Here is a 9,350-nt window from a genome sequence, read left to right as displayed (position 1 = left end):
GGGGGAAATTTTAGGTTCGTTAAAAGGTAGCACGACTTAAGAAAATATAAAGTTTAAAGGAACATGGATTGACAGTCTGTCTCACCGGGTCTCCTTATGTCAACTATCTCCAGAATCTTCACTTTCTGTGTGGCCATAAAAGTGAGATTTTGGCATCATTAGGATCTTGTAATCACTGGTGGGAACTAGTTACTGTTACCCCCCCACCCCCACCCCGAGTTCTCTTCAGGACTTTCCTGTGCAAGATATAATGTGTCTGCAGAAGAGGAGTCACAGGCCCCGTGCCCCCAGAGACCAGGTGATCTGAGGAATAGTTTCACTAGTTTATTTCTTGTTAAAATAATTTTCAAGAGCTCATGTGAAAAGAACACCATGAGCAATACACAACGGTGCTCAGTATATGTAGATAATGGTCAATACGTTTCAATAGCCTCAGTTTGGCTTTGGTAGGACAAGGCGCCAAGGGTTGGGGTCTGTGGGAGAGAAGGGTGGAGCCAGGTCCCTGCTAAGGGAGGGCTCAGAATGTGGAGTGGGGTTCTGGGGGTGGACTTCAGAGCCAGATGTCAGAAGTGCAGTCACCCCCAGGGTAGCGGATCTCATGGGCCAAGGCCGGCCCGAGGGGCTCCTTCCCGAAGTCCACCAGGAAGTTGAGATTCAACTTCAGCCCTCCCTTTACTGTGTCTACATCGATCTGCAGCATCACGGAGCCTTCCCTGGTGGAAATGGGGAGGGGAGAAGAGACAGGTCAGAGGGGGCGTCCCTTTCTCCCAAGAGCTTGTGAGTGCAAGGGTGGGTTCCTGGGGAGGGGGCCAGGTCTGTATGGTGGGGGCAGGTTGGGTGCCGAGGAGTCCTCAGAAAGCCAAAGGACCCCTCTGGGAAAGGAAGGCTGGAGAGGGGAGCTCAGGCTGTCAGCTTCTCACCTGATGAGGTCAGGGTAAAACTGCTTGTCCCAGTCACTGTACAGTGACGTGGTGACATAGATACGCTTCCCATCTAGGCTGAGCTGGATCATCTGAGGGCCTCCAGGCACACGTTTCCCCTTGGGAAAACCAGAGGTCAGACCCCAGGGTAACACATGCATCCTCGGAGGGGAGCTCGGGCACCACGGGAACCCCAAGGGCGTGCTCAGACGCTGCCCCGCCCCTTCCCCCATACTTCTCCAGCTTGGATCTGAGGGGGCCCATGAGGCAGGGGCAGAGATCCTCACCTTGACCACAAGGGGCTCTGGCTGGGATTTTAGCTCCTGGTCCTCCAGCACTTGCACAGGGCCTCCCTTAACAATGCTGCCCCCTAGGAAGATCTGGATAGGGAGGCGAGGGGCATAATGGAGGACGGTGGTGGGAGGTGAGGACATTTCAGGAAGGGCAGCATGCCTTAGTTAGGACGCTCTCACTCCCTCCCATTCCTCACTTCTAGCTGTGGCTCCCCAGTGTCCTGGCCTGCAGCCCCCACTTTTGCCATGCTTCCACCTCCCTTGTCATCCCCAGCCACCTTCTACCCTCTTCTAACCTCCTCCCCAGACTCTTTACTCCATCCTCCCTCTCTTTCTTGCCATCCTGCTAGGGCCCCACCTGTCCCACGAGGCGAGGCCTCTTTGGGTCAGAGATGTCATACTGCCGCATGTCCCCGTGCAGCCAGTTGTTGAAGTAGAGGAAGCGGTCGTCCAGGGACAGCAGGATGTCAGTGATGAGGCCTGGAGTAGGGTGTGGTCAGAGGCTTTCAGGACTCTTGTTCCCAGGTGAGAGTCACCTTCCCATTCCCACCCTCCCCTGGCACTCGCCTGGCATTTCGGGCAGCATCCAGCCCTTCACTTTCTTGGGGGGCACCTCGATCACCTTCTCCACTGACCAAGTACCTCACTGTATTGGGGTTAGGAGGCAGAGAGGTGAGCCTGTCAGAGTTGGAGGGTGGGGATGAGATCTAGGTCTCCTCAGAGCCTAGTGTCCACAGGGAGACAGGGAGAAGGGCCTTCTTGCCACTGGGCTCTAACTCCTATCCGGGCCCTTTAGGGCAGGGATCACGCCTGCTTCACCGCTGCATTCCCAGCGCCTTGCACAGTGCCTACCACAGAGGCTCACTAGATATTTTGGAGTGGATGAATAAATCTCGTCAGTTAGGGTCTAGGCGGAAATTGGCCTGGGACTGAGAGAGGAAAGGCAGGGCAGGTAGCCTTGCTTTTTGTCCCTGGAGAAGTCTAGGTTGGTGGAGCCAGGCAGAGGGGGCCTGGGCCCCTCCTAGGAAGAGGGGAGCATCATGGCTACAGAAGCCTGGGCAGAGGCACTGACAGGACTGCTGGGAGGAGAAGGCCAGAGGGTGCCTGTCACCTCATTCTTGTAGAAGCGCTGGATGGTGGAGCTGAGGGCACAGCCCACGAAGCCCTGGGAGGCAGCCGGGTCGTGCAGGAAGCGGATCTCCAGGGGGATGTGCCCGTCCGGCATAAGCAGGGTCTGCACGATCTCATGGCGCTGCCAGTCCCACACGTGTAAGTGCTTCCCATATAGCCCTGGGGTCGGGATGGGGCCAGAGGACGGGCTCAGGACCAGGGCGGGAGGGCAGGGGCAAAGAAAGGCTGGAGCACAGCGCAGGGCAGAAGGTTGAAAACAGGTTGGAGGGATCAGAGGGACGCCTGAGCAAATCAAAGCCCTCAGCATGTCCTATACTATCACCCAAGAGTCTGGGGTCCACCTGAGGGAAGCAAGAGGGCTGGAGAGTGGGGTGTGGGCGCAGACAGGAGGCATGTGTGTACCCTGGTTCCTGCCAGCCATGGCGGGGGGGGGGGGGGGCGTCTTACCTGCCTCTACATCAGCAGGATTGAAGCCATCTCGTAGGACATTGGGAGCTGCCCATTCGGTGCTGATCATGACATTGTGTCGAGGCTGGTACCAGAAGTCATAGCCCATAGGCGCAGAGCCCCCAGGCCTCTCCCACGTCCCCTTCACTTCAAATGTCTCTCCATCCAGCAGCACGAAACCCCCTGAGCAGGGAAGGAAGTAGGGTGGCAGGTAGAGGCAGTAGAGACACTACCCTGACCCAGCCCTCAGCCCCAGGCATGTCCAAGAGGCTCCAAGCCCATTGTCTAGTGCTCCCTCCTCCCACTGGGTTTGCCAGCTTTTTCTTTTTTTGGAGAGGAAGATTGTCCCTGAGCTAACATCTGTGCCAATCTTCCGCTACTTTGTATGTGGGTTGCCACCACGGCATGGCTTGATGAGTAGGGTGTACATCCATGCCCAGGATCTGAACCCACCAACTCTGGGCCACCGAGCAGAGTGAGCAGAGCACAGAAACTTAACCACTACACCACCCGGCCGGCCCCTGTGAGCTTCTTAAATTCAGGCGTCCAAAGGGTCCATCCAGAGCGCCCCTGGGGACATGAGGAGTTACTCTGGTGCCCCTACCTCCCATCAACTTCATCCCTCTCCCAGACCACTGGGGAAAATTTTCTCTCCTTGAGCCAAGAGATCTTCTGGGGAGGCACCGTGTGCTTCTCTTGCCCAGCCTCCCACTTTGGATGTGAGATTCCTGCCAGAGTCTAAGCTCCATTCTTCTCACTACGTTCTTTTATAGAGCAGACAAATTATATTTATTTCTAATTCAACATAAATGCCCAATATGTTTTTCCCTTGGTGAGTGTGTTATGACACCTTGACCCTTCTTTGCCGATACAACTATATGTCTACGAAAGTTATTAAACTGGGATGTCTTGTTCCTCCCATCTCCTGGAAAAAGCAGTTAAGTAGAGTCTGGTGCAGTAACCTTAACAGGACGACCTTGACTCTAAGCCCTTGGAAGGGGGGTTCTGATGAAACAGGTAAGGCTCAGAGAGAAGCAGCACAGTGTGGTGATGAGCATAGATTCTGGGGCCAGATTGCTGGGTTTGAGTTCCAGCTCTGCAACTTCATATCTGTATGACTTTGGGTAAGTTATTTAACCAACCTGTGCCCCGGTTTTCTGACCTGTACAACAGGGTCACAGTAGCACCTATCTCACAGGTTGTGTCTGTCACATAGTAGACATTTTATGGGTATCATCTATATAAATGAGAGAGCAAATGTGAAGATTAAGGACCCCAAGGACTGTGAGATTTGCTCACGAATTCACAAAGGCCGATATTAAATGTATGTGTTTTCTGGGGCCATGTCAGGGCTCACATTCCCCATGGCAGACTGTTCTGATTATAACTTTTAAGTGAATTCATCAGTCAAGGCTTATCGTCATAGAAATCATTGAAACAACTGAAGTTACTTGACTCCAGTTGAAATATTGGATGAGATTCAGCCCCCTGGTTCTCCCTGGAAGGTGATTCCATCTGTCCCCCAGCTTGGGATCTGCTCCTTGCACAGATGAGATGTGCCTGCAGTGCTGGCACGTACCTTTGCCATTGCCCTTGGGGTCTCCCAAGGTGCTGATCATCACCTCCCCAGTGGGCAGGCAGTGGCTGGTGTGAGGGGTGCCCAGGCCACACTTTTCATGGATGTCCTTGGCCTCAATGACCTGGAGAGGGGTAAAGAATGGCGTCAGAATTGTACAGGGCCGGGAGTCCCCACTCCCTATCCCACATGCTCCCACATCTGTGTGCTGTCCTCTTTTCCTTCAAAACATGGACACAATTTTCCCTGAGGGAACATGGCAGAGATTCAGCCTGTAACTTCTGGAGAGCAGAGAGGGAGAGTCAGACAGCCTGCTAACTCCCCAGGCAGAAAGCACTGCCTTCTCTCCCCCATCTGTCTTGAAGGCACTCACAGCCCTGTGGGACCATAAGCTCTTCCCAGGCTGGGCCGATGCCAGCGTCAGCTTGGGATCACCAGCAGCCAGCAGTGCCTGCCTCGTGCAAAGAGGGCACTTGACAAAGTGTTGAGAGGAAGGATGGGAGGCTCCTGCCTAAGGGAGGCCCTGGGCTCGTAACTGCCTGGGAAAAAGTGTGTCCTTCCCCCTCTCAGAGTGAAAACAGAAGCCTCCCCTCTGCCCTCTGGTTCCCAGCCCCACGGTGCTGGATGCTGACCAGCCAGGAAGCCTCGCTCACCCTCCTCTGAAGTCTAACCCCCTCCCTGCTGCTGAGCCCAGACCCTGTGCAACAGCTGGAGGCAGCTGGTTTAGGGGTGGTTTCCCGCCTGGAGGCTGTCCAGGGTGGTGGGCACATTAGGATCCCTGAGTGGCAAGGGCAGAGGACGTGCCTTGTGCAGCTTCGGGGCACGGGGCTCGGTGCCCACATCCACCACATAGATGCGGGAGGAGATGAAACTGGGCAGCACCAGCTTGTTGCGAGACTTGGTGCTGTCCCCGAAGCAGCTGCTGCAGGTGTTCCATCCTGAGTGATGCAGCTCATCCTTCAGGTGCGGCATGGGCAGCCGGTGGATGACCTAGGATGGGAGAGGGGGCAGGGGGTGGTGCTCACCCAGACCACACCTCTGTGCCCTTTCAGAAAATGCATCCCCCTGGACACAGTTTGGCTTGGCAGTGAAGCATAGGCTCTCTCCTTACAGTTGGGGGTGCTCTTGTGCATTGAACATGCTGCACACCCATACGCAGGAAGGGCAAAGAAGGCTGAAGCTGGGGAAGGCCATCGCCGAGACCAGGGCTAGAGAAGGAGTCACAGGATACTCTGGTGCCCAAGCGTCACCTCACCTGGGAATACTGGGGAGACTTGGGGTCAACGTCCACAGTGGCTAGGTAATCCGGGGCCTCAGTGCCTGTGTTTCGGTAAATACAGGGCAGGTAGACAATCTCCTCCCTGGGTCCTGCAGGGTAGAAAGCAGGCAGTGGGGATGGCGGAGTGGGAAGGAGTGGCAGGGGCAGTTGTGGGTGTGCCTGAGGGTGGAGGCCCGGGTTTGAGCTCTCCCTCCCCCAGCAGCAGTGGAATCAGCAGAGGGCGCTGGCTGGCAGAGTTCCTTCCCGGGGCACTGGCTGTCAGAGATGTCTTGCACTTACCTTTCATGGCCTCCTGAGGGGTAGGGTAGCCAGGCCCACAATCTCCACATTTCGTAGCTGCAAAAACAACAGGCGTGTTACCACTTGGCTCCAGGAGCAGGCCCTGGAGCCTCCTTTCCTGCTTGCTGCAACACACACCCCATCCACCGGCCAAGGCAGCCAGGCGGCTCTCCCGGGTCCCCTCCTGAAGCAGCCCCGTCACTCCCCCACCCCGTCCTTCCCTGTCCCTCAAAGCCCTGAGGAGTGCGTGGGTGTAGCAGGAAGACCTGCAGAGACATGACCTGAAGGTGGACAGACACTCAAGCGGGGCCCAGGGGAGGACAGGGGAAGCGCGAGTGATGCGCAGGCTGTTTGGTGTGGAGGGTATGACATCGACGTGGGTCCCAGTTGCAGCTGGTCACTGACTAGCCATGGGAGCTCGGGCAAATTACTTAACCTCCCCGGCCTCAGTGTCCACATCATGCGTCGCAAGAGAGTATTAGGAATACCACAGTGGGCTTGATGAGAAGTAAACAGGAAGGTGTAGTCCAGTGTGCAGCTTTGTGCTTGCCTGGTAGGAGCCAGTAAACCCTCACTGTTCCTGAGGAGCAGCTCTCAGGGAGAGAGGGTGGTGCCTGTTCAGCTCCCTTCATGGAAAGGTGTCTATACCAGGGGCTGGGACACTTCCTGCTTTTCTCCCCTCTGGGTCCTGACCCCAGGCTGCTGGCCCAGAGCCTGGATTACATAACTGAGGGTCTGGTGAGGGAGAGGAGACTGAAGTTGGAGATGGCACAGCCGATACCAGCTGGACGTCCTTGGACCAGACTCTACCCCTGGGTGGGTCCCACGTCCTTTATCTGTAAGGTAAGGTGTTTAACCCAACTCTGGAGAGCTCAGAGGCTCACCCTCCAAGCTGTAGGGAGTGGCCCTCCTTGCCCCCTGAAGTCTGGCAAGCGAAGCCACGCTGATCTATGAGACCAAAGTGAGCTGCTGAGGAGGAGGGCTGCCAGCACCAGGCATTAGGCAACAGGGTTTGGAGCCTGACCAGGGGGAGGGCTGAGGACTAGCACAGCGGGAGCTGAAGGCTGAAGGAAATCCTGGAGTGGACTTCACAGGACTGGGCACTGCCTCCCTGCCCTGTCCCAGGGCCAGTCCGGCCACTCCTCTGACAGCGGGGGCCACTAGTGGAGAGCCAGGAGTAGCCAGCGTTGAGCCTCCTCTGGAGCCTGGGCTCAGGCCCTCTGCCAGGGAGCCAGGTCCCCCTACTCACAGCAGCCAAGTGACTTGGGAGGCGAAGAGGAAGCAACAGCTTGTTAGAGTCCAGAAACCTGGCTTCCAGCTCCAGGTTAGAGATCTACTTTCCCCCCTTCCTTTGCTAAAAGGGGGTAATAATATCCTACCTTCTTCTCCAGGTGGCTGTGAAGGCCAAATAAGACAAAGCGTTCAGAAGTACTTTTGTAAAGGAGGAGTGTTGTGTAAATGTGGGGAGGGCTGTGTGAGAAGGGGGAGCAGGATCCCAGGCTGTGCTTGGTGTCCAGAGAGAGGCTGAGGGTTGTGGGGGTTGGGGCAGGGTGAGAGAGAGAGATCTTCCAAAGGAATTAAGGAGACTTCCTCTGTTACAAGACCAAGCTGTGTTAGGGCTTGGCACAGGAGGCCAGGAGGAGGGGAAAGAGGTTCAAAACTCGGGGACATCAAGACAGAGATACAAAAGCTGCAAAGTCAGGTGGAGACTGAGAGAGGACTACAGGTGTGCAGGATGTGCTGTCATCTGCATCATCTTCCCATCCCCATCCCCTTCCCTCCCCATCCCGACCCCCAGCACTTCTCAGTCAGAGTCAGGCCCTGCATGCCACTCGGGCCACAGTGAGCATCAGGCTTTCCGGGGAGCAACCCCCTGTCTTAAGCCACTCAAGCAAGGTCTCTGAACTTATTTGGGTTTGAGCTAAACCAAGGGAAAGCTAATCAGATTTTCCCAATGCCACGCTGGCCGTTGGGCATTCTGCCAGCCCTGGAAAGATCCAGATCCAACGGGGCAAGGACTTTGACACTCCCAACCAGCCCCAAAGTCCTCCTCAGGCAGACATCCAGGAGCCCATGGATAGAGGAACAGAAGGACTTTGGGGATTGAGAGAGTGCGAGGCACTCAAACAGGCCCCAGTGAGAGAGTGTGGGCTCCCTGATTTCCCTCCCAGACTGACTGGTGATGTAGGGTGGCTAGAAAGCGCCCTGGGTATTGAAGCCCTGGGTTCCAACTCGCTGGAGTAAGAAGTTGACCCAGGGCTGAAATCAGGACTGTCTGTCTCCTAAGGTGACAGCTAGGGATATAGAGGTTCCCCTACACGACCCCCGACCTGATATTCTCAGCTGCAGAAAGGTACCCTGGCCCCAGGCCGCAGCTGGGGAGCTGAGTGGAAGCCCAAGGTCACCCTTCCCAACAGTCTGTCTACCTTTCTTCCCTTGCACCTCCGGAAACTTTGGCAAAGCTGGGAAATGCTGGGGTGGGAGCAAGGTGGGGACAGTGGAGCAGAATTCAGCGTTCTCTCCCCTAACCAGCTTCCCTTCCCCAGGTTTTCTGTCACTTCCTGTAGGGCAGCCAGTGGTGGGCAGCACACAGTTGTTGGTTGTTGGTTGTCAGAAGGCCCCCTCCTTACCCATGCTGTTGGCTGTTAGCTTTTGTCGTGAGGAGCCCACCGGAGGTGTACACAGGCAGAAATCTGCGCTGGTGTCTGAGGCAGGCTATGCCAGGGAAGGGGCAAATGGAGAGAATTTATACAACCAATGGAAGGTGGGGCAGGGCAGAGGGAGGGCCTGAGCTGTGGCCCAGTGCAAATAACTAAAGGCAGCTGGACAGGACTCTCAAATGGCCTGGATGGTTGGTGTTGGAGTTACAGGGTGTGTGGAGGAGCCTGTGCGTATGCAGATACGTGCTATGCCTGTGTATATAACTCTTTAGTGGGTGTCTGGACATGTGTGGGTTTGGGTATCTGTACATGTGCATGCTCCTGTGTCCCTGTGTGTTGCCTGTGTGTGCTTTTAGACATGTGCTTGCATGAGTGTGTATCTGTGTCTGTGTGTGAGTATGTGTCTGTGAGTGTGCCTATGTGTGGAAATCTGTGGTTGTGTATGTGTGTGTGTACCTGTGTCTCTGGACTTGTGTGTGTGCCTATGCGAGCGTGAGGCTGCCAGAATATTTATGCCTGTGTGGGCATGTGCATATGTGCGTGCGTGTGTGGTGTGTGCCTGTGAGTGAGTGTGTGTTTGTGTGAGCGTGTGTGTGCACATGTTCCTGGGCCTGTAGATGCTCATCTCTGTGCTTGGCCCTGCCTCTTGGCATTTAGGGGCACCCAGGGCTGTGGGCCCGTTTGCTCCTACCTCCACAGCCAGGGTCAGCTGTCCCTAAGATGATCCTATTTGAGGCATCTATGCTCCAAAAGGTGAATTCCTAC

At 55.7% G+C, this 9,350-nt stretch overlaps 1 protein-coding gene across 1 annotated transcript; it reads right to left on the bottom strand.

The window, feature by feature from the left end:
- Window positions 1-311: 311 nt before the first annotated feature.
- LOC103547662 (methanethiol oxidase) lies at window positions 312-8,642 on the bottom strand. The gene is given in 12 exon segments (XM_070607021.1): window positions 312-713; window positions 921-1,039; window positions 1,208-1,300; window positions 1,572-1,693; window positions 1,781-1,859; window positions 2,325-2,503; window positions 2,792-2,974; window positions 4,371-4,491; window positions 5,172-5,357; window positions 5,623-5,735; window positions 5,926-5,982; window positions 8,556-8,642. Coding segments are annotated over 12 exon segments (1,419 nt in total). The 5' UTR covers window positions 8,560-8,642; the 3' UTR covers window positions 312-550.
- Between the last annotated feature and the right edge of the window lie 708 nt (window positions 8,643-9,350).

This window comes from Equus przewalskii, unplaced genomic scaffold, assembly GCF_037783145.1.
Source record: "Equus przewalskii isolate Varuska unplaced genomic scaffold, EquPr2 ChrUn-10, whole genome shotgun sequence".
In the NCBI taxonomy this organism is placed as follows: domain Eukaryota; kingdom Metazoa; phylum Chordata; class Mammalia; order Perissodactyla; family Equidae; genus Equus; species Equus przewalskii.
This window is presented reverse-complemented; position numbering and strand designations above follow the sequence as displayed.